This window comes from Chiloscyllium plagiosum, unplaced genomic scaffold, assembly GCF_037043375.1.
Source record: "Chiloscyllium plagiosum isolate Xiang-an unplaced genomic scaffold, Cpla_swu_hap1 HiC_scaffold_39, whole genome shotgun sequence".
NCBI lineage: Eukaryota > Metazoa > Chordata > Chondrichthyes > Orectolobiformes > Hemiscylliidae > Chiloscyllium > Chiloscyllium plagiosum.
In genome coordinates, this window is record NW_028270177.1 from 721,861 (window position 1) to 749,370 (window position 27,510).

The window sequence follows — 27,510 nt, forward strand, 5'->3', positions numbered from 1 at the left end:
AACTTTGTGTTTATCACTGATTATCACAGAGTAATCATTGATTATTAATATCTTTCAGAGTGGGAAAAGCTTAATATATGAGAATGATAGAACCATTGCAGATGTTAATTTGGCAGCCTGAAATATTATTAACACTGCTGGATGAAGCTATGGAAGAAACATAAAACTGAACAGTGAAAGACTGGGGTTGATAGGGAAAGGTTAATTTATGCTGTGGGAAGAAATGCTGGTTCAAGGTTTTTAACTTTGCACCTGTATAAATTCAAACCCTGTGGTGTTTTGGAATGCATGTAGTTGAGGGTGTCTATTTAGCCACATGAGGGAATGTGATGCTTACTCATCTGTGTTTAATCCCGTTCTCAGGAGGTGAGAACAATATTCTTGTGTTTAGAATAAGGATAAATCTAAAGATGCTCACTTCTGTGTACTGTACCTTTACATTATAATTTAGTTTGTGGAATGAAAAAGGAGTCCTTTCTCTCTCAACTGAGTTTCTGTAGCATTTTTTAATGTCGAACAATTTCTTGAGACATTTTGTGGAGGCTTTGGGGGATGTGATACGACGATGTATTAGACCAGTCAGTCAGATGTCCAGGCTAACACTGTGAGTTGGGGATATAAATTCAAGTCCTTCCATGACGGCTAGTGAAATTTAAATTTAATTAATCTGAAATTGAAATTTAACCGCAGTAGTGGTGACCATCTAGCCCAATGATATCCCATAATGATGTGGGTGATTAAGAATGATGAGATGCATGCCCTTTTCTAACCTGTTACAAACCAAAGTAAGGGTCGGGGAGAAATAGCAGAGCAGATATGCAGGCAAATTTTAGAAGTACAAAAGTAATAGGGTGTGATAGTAAGGCATTTCAACTTCCTCAACAACAGCTGGGGAAGTCATAGCTTGAAAGGTTTCGAGGAAGCATAATTCTTAAAGACTGGAGGACGGTCAGTGTGGTGCTGTTATTCAAGAAGGGAGCATTGGATAAAGCAGGAAACTACAAACCAATCAGTCTAACCTCAGTGATGGGGAAACTATTGTAAGCAATTCTGAGGGACAGGATTAATCTGCACTTGGAGAGGCAGGGATTAATCAACAATAGTCAGCATGCTTTTGTTCAGGGGAAGTAACATCTGACCAACTTTAATGTATTTTTCCCCAGAAGTAACTAGGTGTGTGGATGTGGACAATGCTATCAGATGACATTGGATGCAAAGGTGAAAGGCATTGGGATCCAAAGAAATTTGGCTAATTAGATCCAGAATTGACTGAGACGCAGGAAGTACAGAGTGATGGTTATGGGGTATTTTTGTGAATGGAAGCCAGTATTTAATGAGGTTCTGCAGGGATCAGTATTAAGGCTGTTTATATTTGTGGAATATCTAAATAACTTAGACTTGAACATTAGAGGGTTGGTCATTCAGTTTGTAGATGACACAAAATATGGTGGGGTCGTAAGTAGTTAGGATAATTTGATTACTGGAGGATCTTGATGAACTGGTCAGATATACTGATCAATGACAAATGGAATTTAATCCAGATTAGTGTGAGGTGATGCACTTTGGCAGATTAACTGAGGCATGGGAATATGTGAATGGTAGGAATCTAGGAGGCAGCAAGGATCAGAGAATCCTTGGAGTTCTTAACTGGTACTTTTAAGGTAGGGACAGGAAGCCAGTGTGGTTAAGAAAAAACATGGGACACTTGGCTTTATTTGCCAAGATATAGAATTTGAAAATAGGGAGGTTATACATTGTGTGCAGCTCTGGAATTCACATTATGGGAGAAATGTTATTGCACTGGAGAGGATGCAGATGAGATTTACCAGGATGTAGCCTGGGCAAGAGAGTTTTTTAGTTATGAAGATTGATTGATTGAATTGGGGTTGTTATCCTTGGAGCAGAGGAGACTGAGTGGAGTCATAGAGATGTACAACATGGAAACAGACCTTTCAGTCCAATTTGTCCATGTCAACCAGACATCCTAACCTAATCTAGTCCCATTTGCCAGCACTTGCCCCATATCCCTCTAAAGCCTACCTATTCATATTCCCATTCAGATGCCTTTTGAATATTGCAATTGTACCAGCCTCCACTACTTCCTCTGGCAGCTCATTCCATACACTCTGCATGAAAATGTTACTCCCTAGGTTCATTTTAAAATTTTCCCTTCTCACCCTAAACCTATGCACTCTAGCTTCAGACTCTCCCACCCCAGGGAAAAGACCTGTCTGTTTATCCTATCCATGCCCCTCAGGATTTTATAAACCTCTATAAAGTCACCCCTCAGCCTCCGACAATCCAGGGAACACATCCCCAGAAATTTCAGCCTCTCCCTATAGCTCAAATCCTCCAACCCAGACAGCATCTTTGTAAATCTTTTCTGAACTCTTTCAAGTTTCACAACATCCTTCCAAGAGGAGGGAGTTCAGAATTGCACACAATATTCCAAGAGTGGCCTAATCAATGTCTCGTACAGCCACAAAATGACCTCCCAACTCCTGTACTCAATACTCTGACCAATAAAGGAAAGCATACCAAACGCTGCCTTCACTACCCTGTCTACCTGGAACTCTATTTTCAAAGAACTATGAACCTGTACTCCAAGGTCTCTCCCCAGGACCTTACCATCAAGTGTATACGTCCTGGTCTGATTTGCCATTCCAAAATGCAGCACCTTACATTTATCTAAATTAAACTCCATCTGCCAGTCCTCAGCCCATTGGTCCATCTGATCAAGATCGCGTTGTACTCTGAAGTAACTTTATTCACTGTCCACTACATCTCCAATTTTGGTGTCATCTGCAAACGTACTTGCTATATCTCCTATGTTCACATCAAATCATTTATATGAATGACGAAAAGTAAAGGACCCAGCACCAATCCTTGTGGCACACCACTGGTCACAGCCCTCCAGTCCGAAAAGCAACTCTCCACCACCACCACCACCCTCTGCCTTCTACCATTGAGCCAGTTCTGTATCCAAATAGTTAGTTCTCCCTGTATTCCATGAGATCCAACCTTGCTAATCAGTCTCCCATGGGGAACCTCGTTGAGCACCTTACTGAAGTCAATTTGGATCAAGTCCACCACTTTGCCCTCATCAATCCTCTTCATTACTACTTCAAAAAACTCAAATCAATGTTGTGAGACATGATTTCCTACGCACATGGTTGGCTTGTATTGAGGGGTCCAGAGAGGGAAGACAGGAGGAAATCATTCCCTTGGACACATTAATGATTGGGGCACAGATTTCAAGGGATGTAAAGATTTTTTAAAATCAGGGCTGGTGGGCATCTGGCATTCACCCACCCTCCAACCCACTCCAACCACACCCTCTCCAAATGTGCAGCACTCGACTCAGTCCGCAACAATCCCCAGTTCACCATCAAATCCGCTGACAAAGCTGGGTGGTGATAGACTGGCGAACATAAACTTAGGGAATGGTTCACTGAGCATCGCAGCCAGGCCCGCAGGGGCCGACCAGACCTCCCAATCACCGTCCATTTCAATTGCCCTAACCGCTCCCTGTCAGATATGACAATCTTTGGCTGCCTCCATTGCCACAATGAACCACAGGGCAAATTGAAGGAATAAAACCTCATCTTCCATCAGGGCAGCCTACAGCCCAGAGGACTCAATGTTGAGTTCTCTAATTTCAAATAACCTCCCTTCCCAATCCCTCCCCATCCCTTCCACTACTCCCTGCCACCAACCGAATTAATTCCTACCGTTGACCAACCAGGTTGTACCTCCACCTGTCTTCACCTATCCTGGCTTCACCACCCCCTTTATCTGCAGCTCCCCTACACCCACCCCCCCAGTCCTGAAGGAGGGTTACACCCAAAACGTCAACTTTGATTAGATTCCCTACAGTGTGGAAACAGGCCCTTCGGCGCAACCAGTCCACACCCAGACCCATTTTCCCTCTGACTAATGCACCTAACACTATGGGCAATTTAGCATGGCCAATTCAGCTGGCCTGTACATCTTTGGAAACCAGAGCACCCGGAGGAAACTGGGAGAAACACCGGGAGAATGTCCAAACTCCACACACACAGTCACCCGAGGCTGGAATCGAACCTAGGATCCTGGTGCTGTGAGGCAGCAGTGCTAACCACTGAGCCACCATGCCGCCCAAAACACCGTGCTTGGAGTGAGAGCAGCGATCGCCCCAAACCATCAACCTTTCTGTTAACAGCAGAACACACTAACTAATTGCACACAGATTTCTCCACCTCCTGATGCTACCTGGCTTGCTGTGTTTTTCCAGTCTCCTGCCTGTCTACAAGAATGGTAGAGACAGGATCTCTGATATTTAAATAGTGTTTAGGTCTACACTTGCAATGCCAAGGAATAGAAGGCAATAGAGTTGAAAAATGTGGTGCTGGAAAAACACAGCAGGCCAGGCAGCATCCGAGGAGCAGGAGAATCGACGTTTTGGGCATAAACCCGTCTTCAAAGGAATGAGGAAGGTGTGCCAAACGGGCTGAGATAAAAGGTAGGGGGGAGGGAATTTGGGGGAGGGGCGCTGGGAATACGATAGGTGGAAGGAGGTGAGGCCGGAGAGGGGGTGGGGGCGGAGAGGTCGGGAAGAAGATTGCAGGTTAGGAAGGTGGTGCTGAGTTCGAGGGATTTGACTGAGACAAGGTGGAGGGAGGGGAAATGAGGAAACTGGAGAAATCTACATTCATCCCTTGCGGTTGGAGGGTTTCTAGGCGGAAGATGAGGCGCTCTTCCTCCAGGCGTCGTGTTGCCATGGTCTGGCGATGGAGGAGGCCAAGGACCTGCATGTCCTTGGCGGAGTGGGAGGGGGAGTTAAAGTGTTCAGCCACGGGGCGGTTGGGTTGGTTGGTGCGGATGTCCCAGAGGTGTTTTCTGAAACGTTCCGCAAGTATGGGGCCTGTCTCTCCAATGTAGAGGAGGCCACATCGGGTGCAGCGGATGCAGTAAATGATGTGTGTGGAGGTGCAGGTGAATTTGCGATGGATATATTGATCTTAACCTAATAGAAGGCATCAGGCCAAGTGCTCGAAAATGGGATTAGATTAATTAGATGGTTAGTTTTGACCAGTGTAAGTGTGATGGGGCAAAGGGCCTTTTTATTTGCTGTAGATCTCAATGATTCTAAAGGTAAATGTATTTTCTGACTGAATAATCAACTCTTTGCTATCGTAAACCAGCCGTTCATTTTGATATTTTGACAAAAAAGTTGTTTCAGTTTGGCAATGCAATGTGTACCACTTGACAAGTGGGAGTCTACCATTAAAGTCTGTGTGCTTTGGAAGATGGTTACTCGGTGACTCAACTCTTCCTTCATTCTTTCATTATGAATCTGTTATACAAAATAGCTAAGAAATTTGAATAGTAAAAATGCAAAGAATTATGATTTCAATTCATTGTAAGTTTCTTGTCCTTTTCTGATGTGACACAAAGTAGCAGAATGTGGCTTCATTGCCTGTAGTTTTCCTTGCATGAAGAAATGTAGAGTGGGAGGTGAATGCAGATCTTAATGGGTATGTTATATGATTGATATCCTTTCTTGTTTCGTGATGGAAAGTTGTTGCCCTGTGTTTTGAAGGGAAGAAGTCAAGTACTTTTAAAAAAACTTTAGTACTTATATCCAGGGATTGTGCAGACAGCGGGAGGAAGCTAGATTAACCTCAGCAGTGTGAGTCAGTCATCAAGACTGTTTGAATGCCTGCTTTAAATTCAGCAAAAGCAATACCTCATCTGAACCAACAGCTCTCATGTCTTGAATAAAATAACAATAAAAAGGATTATGAGAAGGAAATATGACTCTGATGCTTTGAACTTTTATGGTTAACTACTTTGCTTTTCCTAGATTTTTTAAAAGTAAAAATAACTTTTCAAAAATTTGTTCATGAAATGCAGTATCATTGAGCTAGTGTTTATTGTCCATTATTATTTGCCCTTTGTTGGAGAGTTGCCTTATTGAACATTTGCAGTCTTCGAGGTGTATGTGCACCCATAGTGCCACTAGGAAGAAATTTATCTTGCATAAAGGAGAGACCATGAAAGCAATCCTTGTCTCTGTTCCTCTTGTACTCACCTTATTCTTACAAGAGTGGATCCTTTTGAGTGATAAAGGAAATGGTGGGTATCTGGCTCATTCTCTTGTTCATTTTTAAACTTAACTTTTTACAATTGATAACAGGTTCAATCTTACATCTACGTGCTTATCTTAATTGGTAAGCACGTAGATCTAGTGACTCACTGTCCAGTAGCAACAGCATATCTTTGCCACACAAGCAACCTAGAAGTTCCCCATTCATCTGGTTTACTGTATCGCCAAGGTCTGCTTTTGTATGCAGCCTTCATATTTTGATCCGACTCTGGGACTTGTAAAGCTTACTGATCTCTACAGCTGTCCTACTGGCTGTGAGAGATTATATTGAACTACTATGACGTAGTTTTCTTGTTGTCTTGCTTATCATGATCTTCTTGAGGGCATTTAGGGATGACCAATACATGCTGGCCAAACGAGCAATGCCCAGATGCTGTGAACAAATTTAAAAATTTCTTATCCAGGGCAATGTGTTCATAGTAGTTTTTCCTTAGCAAACACCATGGTTTTTATTTTAATAAAGTGTCATTTTATATCATTTTAGCTCACCATTGCTAATTTGAATGGAAAGTATAGCATTGGAGTACAATAAAAATGGAGGAACTTCAAAGCAGGTCCATATGAAAAGAGTTTACGGACTCAGCACAACTAGTTTCTCAGTTTGTTAAAATAGTTTGGCTGCGTAAATCTGCTAACTTGCTGATGATAGGTTTTCTCCCTCTCCAAATTATTGTTTATAATGTCGATCTGTGGGGCAGGGTTGGCAATTTAGTTATTTTGATTTGTAATTGCAGAGGAGTTTGACATGATTGTGGCACATTAAGGATGATTATAATTTTCTCAGCCTTGTGACTCATTTTTGGAGGCAGTCTTACGTATTTGCTTTTATTTAGAGATGAAGACTATTAAGAATTTATAGCACTAAGTCCAGTATCAGGACAGATAGTAAGCAGCTAACATCTGAAGAGCTGTTAGATCATCCATTCTGCTTTTATTTTAAATGGGCCAAGTTGATAAAAGCCACAAGTAATGAGATGAATGCAGAAATCCATAATTATGTTAGTTTTAAATAAAATTGGATAATTCCCTTTTAAGAAGAACTGAAGGAACAAGTCAATGAAGACCTGAACTGAAGAATTTAAGCTCAAAGTTTATTTCAGTAATCAGATGGCCATGATTGTAAGTGAATGCAACTTGCTAAACTAATCTGATATTGCTGCTGTCATCCTCTTGGGTGATTCTGATTAAATTTGTAGTGAATCTATTGTAGATGGTGTAAACTGTTGACTGTTAGAAGCTTAACATAAAACTGCTTGGAAAAAACGTAATCTTTCAGAATGCTTGTATTCTTACCCAAACTGGCAGATATTTAAAGCTAAGGCATGTGTTTTCACAAATTAATACTTTAGGTATAAATCTAATTTTGCTATTCTCAACTGAGAGTTTATTTTTGAATCCCATTTACACTAATGTATTTTTTCCCATCTGCAGTTCCAGTTCCCTTTGCAGACTGAGCTGGATGAGGTATGGTCAAACTGATGTCTATACAATCCTAATAGAAGTTGTTTCCTTGATATCCTGATATTTGCTGATTTTGAAACGGTTGTAGTTTATTCTTAACTGACTATCCTACAATTGATAATGTTGTTATTGACCCAAAGGAATGATAGAGCAGTTCTGACTTAACAATTTTTTTTAGTTGTCCCGACCTTCTGCATAGAGTGCATTCTGCTGGGTTGCAAAGTTTATCATGCTATACTATGGAATATCTAATCAACAAATCAAATGAGCATTGTGACAGCTAGGTGAATTTTTTTTGGATATTTTGTTTTATGTTTTGCAGAAATTTGACCATTTTAGTTCTGAGTTTCCTTATCTGGTTTAGACCAATAGTTTTCATATTTCAGTACAATATTTTTGGTTACTTCATTATAATTTATCAAATTGATTTGTTTTGTGTATCTTTCCAGATTAATATGAACACATTACTAAAGCTAAATGGGGGAATTTGCAATAATGTAGATCAAAAAACATGAATTTCATGACTTCAGAAAGAGGGGTGGGATTTGCCCTTGATAGTAAATTTGTGGCAGATCATTTACCTTATTTGCTTTATTTCATTGATCTTCTCCCGAATAGTCCTGTGTAGTTGTGTAAGATAGGAGTTGATTATACGTAAATTGTAGTAGAATTGACGAGTCCATGTCTATTCTACTGCAATTTAAGGAGGCAATTTGTAGTTACCTAGTCATAAGTATCTAAGGTCAGCGTTCCTCTGCCAAACTGGAGGAAAGATAGTTAATGCAATTGCTGCTTTGGATGTTTAGGCAATGATGAATTATACTTTGTGAGGGTAACATCTTGAGAAGTGGTGGTTCTGGGATATTCCGAATTCCAATATTTTAGGGGAAGCACATTACCTGCACTGTGATAAGAATTACAGTGAATATATTAAGGTAATTCATTTTCACTTTGGCGTCTCACAGCTGAAGCTGTGTGTATGGTTGTACTTGTTGGGTCACTGTAACTCTGTGTTTTATTTTTGACTGGTATGGTGGATTAGTTCCCATGAATTTTACTCTACTTTTTAGAAGCTTCGGTCACTTAACACAAGTACTTGCCTTCAGACGAAAGAGCTGAAATTGGAGGAATAGGTTTGTAAATTCAGCATGCAGTATTAAGGACTTTCCCTGTTAGATGTTGCCATTTAGATTTTTTTTGTTGTCTTGATGGAATTCTAAAATATCTGATTCTGAAATTAATTGTAAAAAGACGTCTTGGATTTAAGACTTACCATAGTATTCCGACCCCTGGTCATTTTTGTAACTTCACTTGTGCATACAGTAATTATTGTAAAAATTTAATTCCTCTTACAGTTTTTGGTCAAGCTCTAGCTTGACAACAACATTGCCTGCTTTTCTTGATGTACCCTCATGGTCTAGACTTGACATCATAGAGTACGATATCACCCTTTGCAGATGACCCAGAAATTGAAAATAATTGTAAACTATGGTATGGATAGCATTAAACTGAAAAAAAAAAGACATAGATTGATGTACAAGTGACAGACAAAATTTAATGTGGGTAAATGAGAATTGATTTGTTTTGCTAGGAAGAATTCAGAGACCATATACAGTAAAGGATACAATTCCAAAGAGGTGCTGGAGAAGAGGGATCTTGGAATATATGTATACACATCATTGAAATATAGACAGCAAGTTGAAATAATGGCTAATATAATATATGGCCCACTGAGATTTATCTAGAGTAGAAATGTACAGAGCAAGAAAGTTGTGTTGAGCTTGTATAAAAGCTGGAGTCCAGCATTCAGTTCTGGGCATTACACTTCAAGAAAGATTGTATTTAGATCGCTCGGCGAGAGGATACGACAGGAAATGGTCAATGGATGCTTTTGTGAATGGAAGGTAATATCCAGTAGTAATCCACAGGTCTCAGTGTTGGGTTCCTTGATGTTTGTGGTTTATATGATAATTATTCCGGTTTAAGTGTAGGAGGCATAATCAGCTTAAAAGTTTTCCAGGTAGGTGATAATCAAGAGGATGGCTTTTGATTTCATCTCAACGGTTTTGCTGAATGGGCAGGAAAGTGACAAATTTAATTCAGTCTGGAGAAATATGTTATTAGGAGGGCAAACCAAGCAAGGGAATACCCAGTAATTGGGAGAGTGCTGAGATGGTTGGAGGAAGTGAGAGACCTGAGTCTGTGTCCACGGGTCCCCAAAGATGGTAAAACAGGTAATTAAAACCATAAGAAAAATGAACAGAAGTAGGCATTTAGCCCTTTGAGCCTGCTGCACCATTCAATAGGAGCATGGGCAGATCAGATATTTGTTACGTTCACCATCCTGCAGGTATTTCTGTAATCTTTGATTCCCTATTGATCAAGAATCTATCTGTCTCAGCCTTAGATATATGCACGGACTTTGTCTACGCAGCTCTCTGTAGCAAGGAGCTCCAAAGATGCACAATCCTCTGAGAGGAAATACAAGAAGATGCATGGGATAATTGCCTTCATTGAATGTAAAAGCAAAGATATAATGTTGGAATTGTACAAAACACTAGTTTGTTCACAGCTGAATTTTGGATACAGGTCTGTTCACTGCATTACAAGGAGGACAGAATTGCTCGAGAAAGAATAGAGAGGAGATTGTCAAGGCTTAGTAACATGTTCCTCAGTTGTGCTCTGAGGAAAGGTTAAATTGGCTCCAGTTATTTTCCTTCAAGGAGGCTGAGGAGTGAAAAGGGAAGAACTGTTTTTCTTCAGTGGCAAGGTTGGTTATCAGGTGGCATAGATACAAGGTGATAGGTAGCAGGAGTTGAAAAATGTGGTGCTGGCAAAACACAGCAGGCCAGGCAGCATCCGAGGAGCAGGAGAATCGATGTTTCGGGCATCAGCCCTTCTTCAGGAATGAGGCTGCTGTGCCAAGAGGGCTGAGATAAAAGGTAGGGGGGGAGGGGCGCTGGGAATACAATAGGTGGAAGGAGGTGAGGGTGATGGTGATAGGCCGGAGAGGGGGTGGGGGCGGAGAGGTCGGGAAGAAGATTGCAGGCGAAGAGGGCGGTGCTGAGTCAGAGGGTTGGGACTGAGAAAAGGTGGGGGGAGGGGAAATGACGAAGCTGGAGAAATCTACATTCATCCCGTGTGGTTGGAGGGTTCCGAGGCGGAAGATGAGGCGCTCTTCGTCCAGGCATCATGTGGTCAGGGTCTGGTGATGGAGGAGGCCAAGGACCTGCATGTCCTTGGCGGAGTGGGAGGGGGTGTTAAAGTGTTCAGCCATGGGGTGGTTGGGCTGGTTGGTGCGGGTTTCCCAGAGGTGTTCCCTGAAACGTCAGGGAACGTCCTCTCCGATGGGTAGCAGGATCAGAGGGGATGTGACAAGCAATGTTTTCACTCAGGGTGGTGTGTGTCTAGAATTCACTGTCTTGCTTGATGGTCAAAGCAGGAATCTTCTACTTAATTACATGGAACCTGAATCTGCCCCTGCAACACTGGAACTTGCAAGGTATAGATAAGGGGCTAGTACGTGGGACTAGAGTAGCAGCGAGTTTACTCAATCAGTGCATATGGGATGGGCTGAATGGCTCATTTCAACATTTCTGTGGTTTGAAGGATGTGAAGACATTAGAAAATATGGAGTAGAGTTTCCCAACAATGATTCCAGAGATGAGACACTTCAGTTATGTGGGTATGTTAGAAAAACGGGGGCTGTTCTTGAAGAACAGATTGTTGAGAGGAGATTGGATAAAAGTGTTCAAGCTCATGAGGATCTGGAGAGACTGGTTGACGATAAGTCCGATTGAGAACCAGATTTAAGGTAACTAGCAAAAAAATTAATGACTTGTAGAAAATCCTTTTTCAGTATTGAATTAGAATCTCTAATTCACAAACTGAGAATCTAATGGATGCACAATCAGTCTTGGCTTTCAAGCGAGTGAAAAGATTGTCTGATGAGGAAGAATTCCATGGCTAAGTGGAAAAGGCAGGAGAATGGAACTGATTGAGTTATTCTTGCAGAATGCTGACACCAGCACAGATTTGATGGGCATGTGGCCACTGTCTGTGCTGTATCCATTCCAAGTTCTGTTGGAGGCTAGTTGTTAAATGGAACACTGACAATGAGTCTGACTCATTCAGGTTCCTTTTTTTTAAAGAATAGTGATGAGCAGTGAGCCTAATCTTGTTGGTTAGTATGTGTCTGGTTTCTTTTAATGAAGCTGTTTTTCTTGAGAAAAGCAATGGCATCGTGGTATTATTTCTGAACTAATAATCAGAGAATAAGGTAATGTTGCGGGACCCAGATTGAATCCCATCGTGGCAGATTGAAAGGGGTAAAGGTCTGGAGTTAAAAGCCTAATGACCATGAGATCATGTTTGATTGTCGGAAAACCCCAACTGGTTCATTAATGACCTTTTAGGGAAGGAAAACTGCCCTCCTTACCTAGGTAAAAACAATGACTGCAGATGCTGGAAACCAGATTCTGGATCAGTGGTGCTGGAAGAGCACAGCAATTCAGGCAGCATCCGAGGACAGGCAAAATCGACGTTTCGGGCAAAAGCCCTTCATCAGGAATAAAGGCAGAGAGACTGAAGCGTGGAGAGATAAGCTAGAGGAGGGTGGGGGTGGGGATAGAGTCCACCTCCTCCAAGACACCACCCACGCCCTCCACCTCCTCCAAACACCACCCACGCCCTCCACCTCCTCCAAGACTTCCGTTTCCCCAGCCCCAACGCCTCATCTTCACCATGGATATCCAATCCCTCTACACCTCCATCCGCCATGACCAGGGCCTCCAAGCCCTCCATTTTTTCCTCTCCAGACGTTCCCAACAGTACCCCTCCACCGACACTCTCATTTGTTTGGCCGAACTGGTCCTCACCCTTAACAATTTCTCCTCTGAATCCTCCCACTTCCTCCAGACCAAAGGGGTAGCCATGGGCACACGTATGGGCCCCAGCTATGCCTGTCTCTTTGTTGGGTACGTAGAGCAGTTGATCTTCCGTAATTACACCGGCACCACTCCCCACCTCTTCCTCCGCTACATTGATGACTGCATTGGCGCCACCTCATGCTCCCGCGAGGAGGTTGAGCAATTCATCAACTTCACCAACACATTCCACCCTGACCTTAAATTTACCTGGACTATCTCTGACACCTCCCTCCCCTTCCTGGACCTCTCCATCTCCATCAGTGACGACCGACTTGACACTGACATTTTCTACAAACCCACCGACTCCCACAGCTACCTGGATTACACCTCTTCCCACCCTACCTCTTGCAAAAATGCCATCTCGTATTCCCAATTCCTCCGCCTACGCCATATCTGCTCCCAGGAGGAGCAGTTCCACCACCGAACACACCAGATGGCCTCCTTCTTTAGAGACCGCAATTTCCCTTCCCACGTGGTTAAAGATGCCCTCCAACGCATCTCGTCCACATCCCGCACCTCCGTCCTCAGACCCAACCCCTCCAACCGCAACAAGGACAGAACGCCCCTGGTGCTCGCCTTCCACCCTACCAACCTTCGCATAAACCAAATCATCCGCCGACATTTCCGCCACCTTCAAACAGACCCCACCACCAGGGATATATTTCCCTCCCCACCCCTCTCCGCCTTCCGCAAAGACCGTTCCCTCCGTGACTACCTGATCAGGTCCACGCCCCCCTACGACCCACCCTCCCATCCTGGCACTTTCCCCTGCCACCGCAGGAACTGTAAAACCTGTGCCCACACCTCCTCCCTCACCTCCATCCAAGGCCCTAAAGGAGCCTTCCACATCCATGAAAGTTTTACCTGCACATCCACTAATATAATTTATTGTATCTGTTGCTCCCGATGCGGTCTCCTCTACATTGGGGAGACTGGACGCCTCCTAGCAGAGCGCTTTAGGGAACATCTCCGAGACACCCGCACCAACCAACCAAATCGCCCCGTGGCTCAACATTTCAACTCCCCCTCCCACTCTGCCGAGGATATGGAGGTCCTGGGCCTCCTCCACCGCCGCTCCCTCACCACCAGACGCATGGAAGAAGAACGCCTCATCTTCCGCCTCGGAACACTTCAACCCCAGGGCATCAATGTGGATTTCAACAGTTTCCTCATTTCCCCTTCCCCCACCTCATCCTAATTTCTAACCTCCAGCAATACGATCCCCTGACGTGTCTGGACTTGTCCGACCTGCCTAGCTCCTTTTCCACCTATCCACTCCACCCTCTCCTCCCTGACCTATCACCTTCATCTCCTTCCACACTGACCTTTTGTACTCTATGCTACTCTATCCCCACCCCCACCTTCTCTAGCTTATCTCTCCACACTTCAGTCTCTCTGCCTTTATTCCTGATGAAGGGCTTTTGCCCGAAACGTCGATTTTGCCTGTCCTCGGATGCTGCCTGAATTGCTGTGCTCTTCCAGCCCTCCTTACCTAGTCTGTTCTACATATAATTCCAGACCCACAGTAATGTGGCAAACTCTTCATTGCTTTCTAAAATAAAAACTGGAAGCAGGAGTTGTTATTTGGCCCTTCGAGTCTGCCCTGCCATTCAGTATGTTCATAGTTGGCCCTCTGTCTTAATGTCATATCTACCACTTTCTGTCATGCCCCATGATATAATTAAAATCTGAATTTATCAATCCCTTTCTTGAATACGCTGTCACCTGGCCTCCACAACCTTCTGTGGTAGCAAATTCCACTTTGACCATCTAAGTGAATAAATGTTTTCTCACCTCAGCCCTATATCCTGAAATTCTGACTGCTGGTCTAGACTCCCTGCTTCTAATCCTGTTAAAAATTTATACATTTCAATTCAACATCCTGTTGTCCTTTTCAGCTCTAATGAACGCAGGCCCAATTGAACCAATTATTCTTCATGAGACAGTCCTACTAAACATTCTATCCAGAGAGAAAATGGTGATCAAACTCAGTGGTGACCATAGAGGTATATAAAATCATAGGGTCTTTGATATAAAATCAAGGTCTTTTCCCTGTGGTGGGAGAGTCAAAAACTAGAGGCATAGGTTTAAAGTGAGAGGGGAAAGATTTAAAAGGGACAAGAGGCAACGTTTTCACTCAGAGGATGGTGTGTCTATGGAATGAGCTGCCGGAGGAAGTGATGGAGGTTGGTGCAATTGCAACTTTTAAAAGACATCTGGATGGGTATATGAGTAGGTAGGTAGGGATCCCCAAATGGGGATAGATTAATTTAGGATATCTAGTCAGTATGGACAAGTTGGACCGAAGGGTCTGTTTCTGTGCTGTACATCTCTATGACTATGACTGTAACACTCCAGCGAAGACATTTTGTCTCCTTATCTGTGGAAGGATATTTGGCACTGGAACAAATGCAACAAAGGCTTACCAGTCTGATTCTGGGATGGCAGGAATGATGTATGAGGAGAAACTGGATTAGTTAGGACTGTATTCCCTGGCATTTTGAAGAATGAGGGGTATCTCCTGGAAAACTGTAAAATTCTAATTGGTTTAGACAGGATAAATGCAGGAAGAATGTTCCTAATTTATCAGGGACTCTAGAAGCAGTGGTGACAGTCTAAGGGTGCAGGGTAATTTAGGAATAAGATGAGAAATTTCTTCACCCTCAGTGTTGTGCCTCATTGAAATTCTCTGCCATTGAAAGCAGTTCAGGCAGAATCATTGAATGTTTTCAAAAAGGAGTTTGGTATAACTCTTGGGGCTAAAGGGTTCAAATGGTATGGGGAGGAAGCTGAAACTAGGAATGATCAGCAATGATTGTATTGAATGGTGGAATAGATTCAAAGGGCTAATGGTTGACACCTGTTTCTGTGTTCTTATATCAGCATTTGTCTGGTTCTGACCTTGTTTATTTATCATAGTACGTTACTTGCAATGACTTTTCTTTGCACCTGCACTATTTCCTAAAGTGCCTGCTAAAAGTCTATCCATATGAACATACAGATCAAAATACAAATTAAGAGTAGAGATATGCCAGTCACCTTGAATTTCACATTCTCATCTACTCACCTACTCATGATAACCTTTGATTTTGCTGCCTACAAAAATCAAGCTACCACCAGCTTAAAAATATTTAATGTTCCTCCTCCACGGCCATCTGAGGCAGAGAATTCCAAAGTTGCACAATCCACTGAGAGAGAATTTCTCTTCCTCCTCCCCAAAAGAGAAACCATTAATTTTAAAGTGATGCGCCTTGTTCTGGACTCACCTACAAGAGAAAACATCATTTTAGTCACTTCTTACTCTTCCAAACTCTAGTGAAATCAAGCCCAGTCTGTGCAATTTATTTCTCATATGGCAACCTGCTCATTCAAGGTGTCAATCTCCCAATAGTGCCTTCGAGTCCTACAGCACATAGACAGGTCCTTTGGCCCAAATTGGTCCATGTCAACCAAACTGTCCGACCATGCTAACCCCATTTCCCTGCACTTGGCCCATATCCTTTTAAGCCTTTCCTATCCATGTATTTGCTCCAAATTCCTTTTAAATATTGTTCATGTACACGCCTCAACCACTTCTGCTGACAGCTGATTCCAGATGTGTACTACCCTCTTTTTTTAAAAACTTTGTCCCTCAGGTTCCCATTTATTCTTTCCCCTTTAACCTTAAACTGGTGTCTTCTAGTACTCGCTTCCCCAGTCCTGGGAAAAAGACTGAATGCAACCCTATCCTGCCTCTCATGATGCTATACACTTTTATAATGTTTCCCTGCTTTCCCACCCCCAACCACCACCTTCAATCTCCTATGCTCTAAAGAGAAAAAAGCTTGTCCAACGTCTCCCTATACCATAGTCTCTTGAGTCCTGGCAAAATACTTGTAAATTTCTAATGCACTCTTTTCAGTTTAATAACATCCTTCCTCTAGCAAGGTGACCAAAACTAAACACAATACTGTACTCCCAAATGCAGCGTCACTAATGTCCTGTACAACTGCAACATAACTTCCCAATTTATTGCCCTGACTGAGGAAAGCCAGTCTGTCAAAAGACCCTGCCCTGTCTACCTGTGACTCCACTTTCAGAGAACGGTGCAGCTGAACTCCAAGGTCCCTCTGTTCTACTCACCATGAAACTCCTCCCTTGATTTGACTTTCCAAAATGCAACACCTCACACTTACCTATATTAAACGCCATTTGCCACTTCCTGGACTGTTTCCCCAGCTGATCAAGGTCCTGCTGCAATTTCTGATAACCTTCCTCACTGTCCATAATGCTGCCTATTTTATGTCATCTGCAAACTTACTAATCATACCTTGTACGTTCTCATCCAAATCATTGATGTAGATAATAAACAGTAATGGGTCCAGCATCGACCCAAGGCACACCACTAGTTACAGGCCTTCAGTTCGACAAGCATCCTTCCTTCACCTTTCCTACTTCTTTCCCTGGAATCCCGATGTAACCTTCCAGAGCTACCTACCATGTGGAATCTTATCAAAGGCCTTACTGAAATCCATACAGACTCTGTCTACTGCCGTGCCCTCATCAATCTTCCTGGTCACTTAGAACATAGAACAATACAGCGCAGAGCAGGCCCTTTGGCCCTCGATGTTGCGCCGACCTGTGAACTATTCTCAGCTCGTCCCCCTACACTATCCCAAAATCATCCATGAGCTTATCTAAGGATTGTTTAAACCTCCTTAATGTGGCTGAGTTGACTATCTTAGCAGGTAGGGCATTCCACGCCCTTGTCACTCTCTGTGTATAGAACTTGCCTCTGACATCAGTCTTAAATCTATCACCCCTCTCGTACAAGCTGAAAAGAACTCCTACAAATTTATGAGGCATGATCTCCCACATACAAAGCCATGCTGCCTACATCTAATCAACCCCTGTCTTTCCAAATGCACGTAGATCTTATCCCTCAGAATTTTCTCAGTAATGTACCCATTAGAGATGTTAGGCTTACTGGTCTATAGTTCCCAGGTTTTTCCTTGCATCCCTTCTTTAATAAGGGCTCAACATTCACTGCCCTACAGTCTTCCGGGACCTCTCCTGTGGCTAACGGTGACGTTAAAATATCAGCCAGGGCCCCTGCAATTTCTTTTCAGCCTCTTGCAGTTTTCGAGGATATACCTAGTCGGGACCAGGAGATTTATCCACCTTCATACATTCTAATATGTCCAATACCACTGTGATATGGACTGTCCCCAAGATATTACCACTAACTTTCCAAAGTTTTCGTGTCTTTTTCCACGGTAAATAGAGGAGAAGTATTGATTAAGGACCTTGCCTATTACCTGCGGTTCCACATGTACATGTTCACTTAGGTCCTTGAGATGTCCTATTCTGTCTCTAAAGTTATTCTTTCTTCTTTAATATATTTAATGTCTTTGGATTCACCCTAATCTTCTCAGCTGAAGCTATATCGTGCCCTGTTTTTGGCCTTCTGATTCCTCCTCCTGCTACAGATTGTTTCTAATGTATTGATATGCATCCTTCAATAAAGAGATCAAAACTGTACACTGTTTTTGAGGCTTGATCTCCGCAGTGCCCAGTATAATTGAAGCATATCATTGTTTCCTTTTATGTTAAATTCTCCTTATCACAGAGGAAAGCATTTCATTAATCTCAATTGCTGTGCCTGTATGATAACCATTTGTGACTCATGCACTAGAACGCCTGGATCTCTGTACAGTTTAAACATCTGCAGTCATTGTGTTTTAGTAATCCTTATTTTGGCCAGAAGAATAGAAGTTACACATTTTCTCATATCCTACTGCTAGATTTTGTGCTCTCACTCAATCTATTTACATTGTTTTGCAACCTCCTTATGTCCTTTTTACAATATGCTTTCCTACCTATCTTTGTGGTATCCTCAAATTTAGCTACTATGTCTTTGATCCCTTCATCTAATTGATATAAGTTTTAAAATTTGAGTCCCCAGCCCAGATTTCTCTGGAACACTACTTGTTACATCCTGTCAATCAGACAGACCTGTTTAGCCATAGTCCTTGTGTCATACAGCACTGAAACAGACCCTTTGGTCCAACCAGTCCATGCTAAGCAAAAGCCCAAATTAAACTAGTCCCACCAACTTGCTCCTGGCCCATATCCTTCCCAACCTTGATTTTGAGTAGTAATGTTTTACGTTGCCCTTTGTTAACTGCCTTCTGGAAATACCAAGTACAGTAAGTGGCCAAGGTTGTCTTGACAGGTTACTCCTTTAGGGAGCTACCTTCTTTACATTGGTGAAGTGTGATTTCTCTTTCATAAAACTACTGACTTGTTCTGATTATCTTGAAATTTGTAATTGTCAAGCTATAACCTCATCAATTGATTTTGGCATCTTCCCCATGACAGACCATGGGGAAGCAATGGCCTTGTCGTATTGTCAATATAAGAGCTCAGAGCTTAAAAATGTGTTGCTGGAAAAGCGCAGCAGATCGGGCAGCATCCAAGGAACAGGAGAATCGACGTTTCGGGCATAAGCCCTTCTTCAGGAATGAGGAGGGTGTGCCAAGCAGGCTAAGATAAAAGGTAGGGAGGAGGGACTTTGGGGAGGGGCGCTGTGAATACGATAGGTGGAAGGAGGTTAAGGTGAGGGTGACGGGCTGGAGAGGGGGTGGGGGCGGAGAGGTCGGAAGGAAGATTGCAGGTCAAGAAGGCGGTGCTGAGTCTGAGGGTTGGGGCTGATTACACCTCCTCCCACCCTGCCTCCGTAAAAACGCCATCCAATATTCCCAATTCCTTCGTCTTCGCCGCATCTGCTCCCAGGAGGACCAATTCCAATACCGAACAACCCAGATGGCCACTTTCTTCAAAGACCGCAATTTCCTCTCAGACGTGGTTGATGATGCTCTCCACTGCATCTCCTCCACTTCCCGCTCCTCCACCCTTGAACCCTGCCCCTCCAATCGCCACCAGGTCAGAACCCCACTGGTCCTCACCTACCACCCCACCAACCTCCAGATACATCGTATCATCCTTCGTCATTTCCGCCACCTCCAAACAGACCTCACCACCAAGGATATATTTCCCTCCCCACCCCTATCAGCGTTCCAGAAAGACCACTCCCTCCGCGACTCCCTCGTCAGATCCACACACCCCACCAACCCAGCCTCCACTCCCAGCACCTTCCCCTGCAACCGCAAGAAATGCAAAACCTGGTCCCATACCTCCCCCCTCACTTCCCTCCAAGGCTCCAAGGGATCCTTCCATATCCATCAGAAATTCACCTGCACCTCCACACACATCATCTATTGCATCCGCTGCACCCGATGTGGCCTCCTCTACATTGGGGAGACAGGCTGCCTACTTGCGGAATGTTTCAGAGAATACCTCTGGGAAACCCGGACCGACCAACCCAACCACCCCGTGGCTGAACACTTTAACTCCCCCTCCCACTCCGCCAAGGACATGCAGGTCCTTGGCCGCCTCCGTCGCCAGACCATGGCAACACGATGCCTGGAGGAAGAGCGCCTCATCTTCCACCTAGGAACCCTCCAACTATAAGGGATGAATGCAGATTTCTCCAGCTTTCTCATTTCCCTTCCCCCCCCCCCCCCCCACCTTATCTCAGTCCCAACCCTCAGACTCAGCACCGCCTTCTTGACCTGCAATCATCTTCCCGACCTCTCCGCCCCCACCCGCTCTCCGGCCTATCACCCTCGCCTTAACCTCCTTCCACCTATTGTATTCCCAGCGCCCCTCCCCCAAGTCCCTTCTCCCTACCTTTTATCTTAACCTGCTTGCCACACCCTCCTCATTCCTGAAGAAGAGTTTATGTCCGAAACGTCGATTCTCCTGTTCCTTTGATGCTGCCTGACCTGTTGCGCTTTTCCAGCAACACATTTTTAAGCTCTGATCTCCAGCATCTGCAGTCCTCACTTTCTCCTAATGTAAGAGCTCAGCCATTGTTCTGGGTTCGAATCCATTAAAGCTGATGGTTGAATTTGAATTCAGTTTTTAGAAGATATGATTCGTCATGTAATCATTGATTGTCTGAAAAACCCTTCTGGCTCAGGAGTATCTTTCAGGAAAGAAAATCTCTCATCCTCACTTAGTCTGGCCTACATGTGACTCCAGAGGCACAACAATATTGTATCAATTACTGTGAAGTCTCAACAAAGAAATCAAACTAGATGGACCAGCTGGCATTGACCTAGGTACTGGAAATAACAACGCCAAAGACAGCCCTGTCAACCCTGCAAAGTGCTAACATCTGGGGGCTAATGCTGAAATTGGGAGAGCTGTCTCCCAGGTTTGTTGAGCTACAGCCTGACACAGTCCTACTTAGGGAATCCTGCCTTACAGACAATGACACAGACCCCACATCACCATTCCTGCCCAAAAGTTTACATTTGAAAGTGAGTCGCCTTTGGAGTCCTCAAGGGACTTGGGACCCCATGAAGTCTCTGATGTCAGGTTAAGTATGGGCAAGGAAACCTCCTGCTCATTACCACATACTGTCCTCCCTTGGCTGATGAGTCAGTACAAATGTTGAGCAACACTTGGAGGAAGCACTGAGGGTGGTATTAGTACAGAATATACTGTAGGGGTTTTCAGTGTCCACCACTAGGACTGTCTTGGTGGTAGCAGTGCTTCTGATCAAATGCTTTGGTTCCAAGGGAACATTGCTGCAAGACAGGGTCTGTAGTGAGACTGAGGGAACACACTTGACCTCATCTGTGCCAATTTGTCTGCCTGCGCATGCATCTGTCCGTGACAGCACTAGTAACTGTGACAATTTCTGTCTGTCACCCGAATATTTTAATCAAATCTTTGACCTTTTTCTCCCAAACAGAGCAACCCTAGTTTTGCCTTTCTGTCCATTTAAATAAAGTCCGATATAAAATCATTGGTTACAGTATGGAAGGACCTGTCTTTTCTAAGCTGATTTTCTGTAAGAGCTGTTCAATTCACACTTGCCTGCTTTTTCCCTATACACCTGCAGTTTTCCCCTTCCAATTCTATTTTGAACCTCATGACTGAATTTTCTTCCACCATATCCTCAGGCACTGCTGTCCAGATTTGAGCCACTTGGTGTTCAAAAACAAGTTTTATCTCCAATCACTTGACTCTTGAATGACAAGAGATTGCAGAGTTATGAGCTGCAGAGGGCACTGGGTGTCTTAATGTACGAATTGAAAATGGTTAATATTCCAGGGGACAAGTTGGTAGGAAGGCTAACAAAGTATTAGCTACCAAAGCTGAAAAATGAGTTACTGCAAGAAGAGTGATTTCGTTGAATCTTTTCATCAAGAAATACCAAAGTGTTGTCCATTGGAGTACATGGTGAAAAACTTTGACACAATGTGCCTTTTGTCAGCAATACTCCAGTTTTGTATGATTATTTGCATACCAAAGCTAATAGCATGTTAGTGTTTATTGTGAAGGGAGTTTAATAGAGAAATAGGAAGGTTATGCTTCAATCAAATGGTGCATTTTTGAGACCACATCTGGAGTACCTTGTACAGTTTTGACCTTATGTAAGAAAGGAAGCAAATGCATTAGAAGCAGATCAGAGAAGGTGAACCAGACAAATCTATTGAAGACATGGGTTGTCTTATGAGGCTTCTATCTGCTGGAGGTTAGAAGTTCAAAGCGACTTGATTGAAGCACATGATATTTGAGGGGTGTCAACAGCATGGATGTGGAAAGGATGCTTCCTGTAGTGGTAGAATCTAGGGTTTCTTTTAAAAGTTGTGGTCACTCATTTAAGTTGAGAATTTTTTTCTCTTTCAGATAAGGTTAAGCTTTTGGAGTGCCTTTGGCCTTGAAAGAAAATGGAAGCAGAGCCTTTGAATATTTTTAAGACAGAAAGATTGATTCATGATAAACAAGGGGTTCTTAGATGATCATGAATAGGCAAGAATGTGGAGTAATCAGATTAGCCAGGATCATTTTGAACTAATAGATTTGTAGAGCTGAATGCCTACTCCTGCCAATTTGGATGTGAGACTTGACTATTCCAATGCATTCCTGGCTGGTCTCCATAGACTTGAGGACATCTGTGATCCATGAGTTTAATTATGTCAAATCCTGTTCATCCATTACTCCTGTATTCAATGACCTGAATTGGCTACCAGGCAAATAATACCTCGGCCTTAAACTTTGCATTTTCTTTCTCTTTATGGTCTTGTCTTTTCCCAACTCCTCCAGCTCTACAAACCTCAAAGATCTTGTGCTCTTGATCAATTTAATTATTTTATGATTGATTGTTGTGCTTTCTTTTCTGAATCTAAAGCTCTGGAATTCTCTCTCTTAAGCTCTTCACCTTTTTCATCTCTTTTAAGATACTTAGTCCATCACTGATCAAACATTTGACCCAATTTTCCTCATTTCCTTCTATGATTTAGCATCACATTTTGTTTTTAGCACCTCTGAAGCATGTTGGGATACCTTTTCAGATTAAACGCACTATATAAGTGAACATGTTTCTGTAATTCAGTGCACAAGTTGATCCAGTAGTTCTGTTGGCCATCTGTTTGGATGGCTGAGGATGGAAACTGAGTCTTCGGTATTATTTGCTGTCAGCCCTTTGATCAATCTTTGTGAATTATCCATGGAAAATGCAGGTGTAGGGGCTGGGTTCGGTACAGTGCTCCTTGGGGGGGTTGGTACAGGCTTTGTAGGCTGAATAGCTTCTTTTGCACTATATGGACTCTGAGTTTGGTCCATTGACATTGAAGGCACATTATATATGATATATTTCCAAGTCAGGATGGTGAGTGGCTTGGAGGGGATCTTGCAAGTGGTAGTGTGCCCGTGTATTTGCTGTCCTTTTTCTTTCTAGGTGGTAGAGGTCAAATATTTGACAGGTTCCTTTGAAGGAATCTAGCTCAATTGCTGCATTCATTTTGTATACCTCGCTACCATTGTGCATTGGGTGGAAGAAATGGATGGTGAAAGTGGTGGCTGTGGTGCCAATCAATTGGGCTGCTATGTCCTGGGCCGTGGTAAGCTTTTGGAGTGTTGGTGGTGCTCCCCATCTAGGCAAGCAGCGAATATTCCAACACACTCCTGATTTGGAGCAAGTTTGGGGAGACAGATGACCGACTTGGCACAGAAGTTTCAGCTTCTCATCTGTTAGATTTACTCTTTTTTAGATTTTCAGAAAATATTTGATAAGGTACTTAGTAAGATAACTGCGCAAGGTGTTGAAATTTGTTTATTATCATGGATAGAAAATTGATTTAATAATAGACCACAGAGTTGAGATAAAAGGTGCATGTTCAGGTTAGCTACCTGAGAGTAGTGGAATGCTGCAGAGATCAATGCTGAGTTAGTTGTTTATAATATATGTTAATGAGTTGGATGAGGAAAGTGAACATACTATTGTCAAGTTTGCGGGTGACACAAAAGTTGACAGGCAAGTGATAAGGATGACAGTCAGCAGGGGGTCATAGGATAGGTGAATGGCCAAAGTACCTTGGTAGTTGGAATACATCATGGGAAAATATGAAATTATGTATTTTAGCAAGAAGAATACAGAGGTTGAATTTTATTTAATGGAGAAAAACTGCAGAAAGCTACGGGACAGGGAATTGGGAATCCTTCTGCACAAATTGCTAGCATCTATTTTCAAAGGGAATGGAGTATAAGTAAAAAAAATAGCCAGACAACTGTTGGAATATTGTGAACAGTTTTGGTCTCCTTTTCTATGGAATAGTCACCTGCATTGGAGGCAGTCCAGAGAAGCTTCATGAGCCTGTAACAGGGTGTGGAGGGCTGTCTTATTAGGATAAGTTGAGTAGATTGGACCTGCACTCACTGTAAATTAGAAAACTAAGAGGTGACCGATTGAAACATGTTAAGATTTTCAGAGGATTTACAGGGTAGATGAGGAAAGATTGCTCCCCTTCTTGGCAGAACCTAGTTTCAGAGGATACAATCGCATAGTAAAGGGTTGCATTTTTAATACAGATATGAAAAATTTATTTTCTATGATGGTAGTGAATCTGTGGAATTCTTTGCCACAGAGGCTGTCGATGCTGTATGATAAAGTGTGTTCAAGGCTGAGATGGCTAGATTTCTAATCAATAAGGGAATCCAGTGTTATGGGAAAAAGGCAGAAAAGTGGAGTGACAATGATTACACCAGAGCTGACTTAATGGGCTGAATGTCCTACTTCTGTTCCTGTCTGATGAACTCTCTCATATTCCAGTTTTGGCTAAGACCTGGGCAGCACGGTGGCACAGTGGTTAGCACTGCTGCCTCACAGCGCCTGAGACCCGGGTTCAATTCAAGCTGTGTGGAGTTTGCACATTCTCCCCGTGTCTGCGTGGGTTTCCTCCGGGTGCTCCGGTTTCCTCCCACAATCCAAAAATGTGCAGGTCAGGTGAATTGACCATGTTAAATTGCCCGTAGAGTTAGGTAATGGGTAAATATAGGGGTATGGGTGGGTTGCGCTTCGGCGGGTCGGTGTGGACTTGTTGGGCCGAAGGGCCTGTTTCCACACTGTAATCTAATCTAATCTAACCTGTGATATGGAACATTATCTCTATCTTTCTCCATAAATATAACTTGCCCTGCTGAATGTTTCCAGCATTTTCTGCTTTTATTTAAATTTGCGGCGTCTACAGTACTTTGTAGATTAGATTAGATTAGATACAGTGTGGAAACAGGCCCTTCGGCCCAACAAGTCCACACCGCCCCGCCGAAGCGCAACCCACCCATACCCCTACCCCTACATCCTTCCCTTACCTAACACAACGGGCAATTTAGCCTGGCGAATTCACCTGACCTGCACATCTTTGGACTGTGGGAGAAAACCGGAGCACCCGGAGGAAACCCACGCAGACACGGGGAGAACGTGCAAACTCCACACAGTCAGTCGCCTGAGGCGGGAAATGAACCCGGGTCTCTGGCGCTGTGAGGCAGCAGTGCTAACCACTGGGCCACCGTGCCGCCCGTTTGTTGCAGTTGTAGTTTTCAGGATCATTCAGTGAGTGCATGGATCTGGTTAGCCAGTCCAGTTTTGATATCACGTTGGCACAGCTGAGGAGTTGGTCAGGAATTCAGGATGAGTGGGAATTTGCACCAACTGAACTCAGGTAATATTGACTGGACTAACCCTGGAAATTGAGATTTTTAATCAACCTATTCGGGCAGGTTATGACACACACCTCTGGAGCAGATAGGACTTGAATCCACTGTTTTTATGTGGCTCGTGCAGTTCACTTTCTGGTTAATGGTAAACCCCCAGAATGTTGGTAGTGGAGGATTCAGCAATAGTGAAAGGGAAGGTGGTCATTTCCTGGACCATGTTTGTTGCAGATGTTTCTTGCCACTTCTGAAACTGGATGTGTCCATGTCTTACTGCATTTGGACACAACTGCTTCAGTATTTAAGGAGTCATGAAGAATACTGAACTCTGGGCGATCATCAATGTACCGCCCCATTTCTGACCTTGTGATGGAAGAAAGGTCATCAGTGAAACAGCTAAAGATTATTTAGGCCTTGGGTGGGTGAGATGTTCAGTCTACTTTTTTTGAGGACACTGGGGAGAAGGTCAATGAATCAGGACAATTTGCGAAACAGAGAAACGCCCTTTAATGCTGAGTTTTATTCATAGTTGGGTGTAATTCTTCACACCTGCAGGTAAGCAGTCCTTCAAGGATGGAATGAAGTGGGAAATTAAACAGAATGAGATTATCCATAGTTAAACTCCTGTGGTAATGAACAGTTAAAGTGAAAACTCCCTTGGAAATGAGAGGTTTGCAAAGTCACAGTGCAGTTAGTTAATTCAGATGGCTCCTGATAAGGTGAACCTCATCTCGTTACAAAACCAAATGTTTAATTATGTAGAGTTCTCCTGTGTGTCTGACATAGCTATGTGATTGTAGTATGCGTGCATAACAGGTATTTAAAGTGGAGTCTTCCTGTTTTGATGGAGTCGCGTGTGAGAAGTATAATTTAACCAGCTGTAACACTGAATCATTTTCTTTTCATAATATATTACAATGTATCATTACCTAGTGCCGGCATCATTTATCCACTCCCATTTGGGAAAGTTTGCATTTGTGGATTTTGATTTTCAGATCAAATGCAAATAACTGAATTTACCTAAATGGTTAATTGCATTTGTTTAGCATTCATTGCTGTTGCTATAGTAGCATAATCACAAAAGTGTAAGGCAGAGGGGGGACTTGCTGTTTTCAGAAAAATTTACTCGGTTGCTTTTAGTTTTTTTTTCTGTTATTGCTTTGTTCAACATTAGTCTGTCCGGGCTAGAATAAATATAATTTTATTTATGTCGTCACTGAATGGTTTTCACTCAACTGAAGAAAGAAAATCTGGCCTGTTACCCCTTCGACACACAAGTTAATTTTTTTGAATACCAAAATAAAACCATCTGTGTAAATTGTAGAAACTTGTTTTCCTGCATATGCATGAGATTTTTAAACATCATATTGTAAAGTCATCTAGATTATAGACAAGTCAAATCTGTTACTCAAATACTTCAAGTACCTATCATAAGACCATAAGACATAGGAGTGGAAGTAAGGCCATTCGGCCCATCGAGTCCACTCCGCCATTCAATCATGGCTGATGCGCATTTCAGCTCCACTTACCAGCGTTCTCCCCGTAGCCCTTAATTCCTTGAGACAACAAGAATCTATCAATCTCGGCCTTGAAGACATTTAGCGTCCCGGCTTCCACTGCACTCCGTGGCAATGAATTCCACAGGTCCACCACTCTCTGGCTGAAGAAATGTCTCCGCATTTCTGTTCTGAAATGACCCCCTCTAATTCTAAGGCTGTGTCCACAGGTCCTAGTCTCCTCGTTTAACTGAAACAATTTCCTAGCATCTACCTTTTCCAAGCCATGTATTATTTTATACGTCTCTATTAAGTCTCCCCTTAATCTTCTAAACTCCAACGAATACAATCCCAGTATCCTCAGCCGTTCCTCATATGTTAGATCTGTCATTCCAGGGATCATCCGTGTGAATCTCCGCTGGACACGTTC

At 43.1% G+C, this 27,510-nt stretch overlaps 1 protein-coding gene across 3 annotated transcripts in view; it reads left to right on the top strand.

Annotated features, from left to right (window-relative positions):
* Positions 1 to 27,510, top strand: part of trpm7 (transient receptor potential cation channel, subfamily M, member 7) — a 199,448-nt gene that overhangs the window by 9,821 nt on the left and 162,117 nt on the right. For 2 of the 3 annotated variants that reach the window (XM_087981215.1, XM_087981217.1), the window contains exons 1-2: positions 7,049 to 7,267; positions 7,580 to 7,612. The exons of the other annotated variant lie outside the window; for it this stretch is intronic. In XM_087981215.1, the coding sequence (XP_087837341.1) occupies positions 7,256 to 7,267; positions 7,580 to 7,612 (45 nt within the window). In that variant the 5' untranslated portion in view covers positions 7,049 to 7,255. Of the gene's footprint in view, positions 1 to 7,048; positions 7,268 to 7,579; positions 7,613 to 27,510 lie in introns of those variants that run through there. 3 annotated transcript variants of the gene reach the window in all.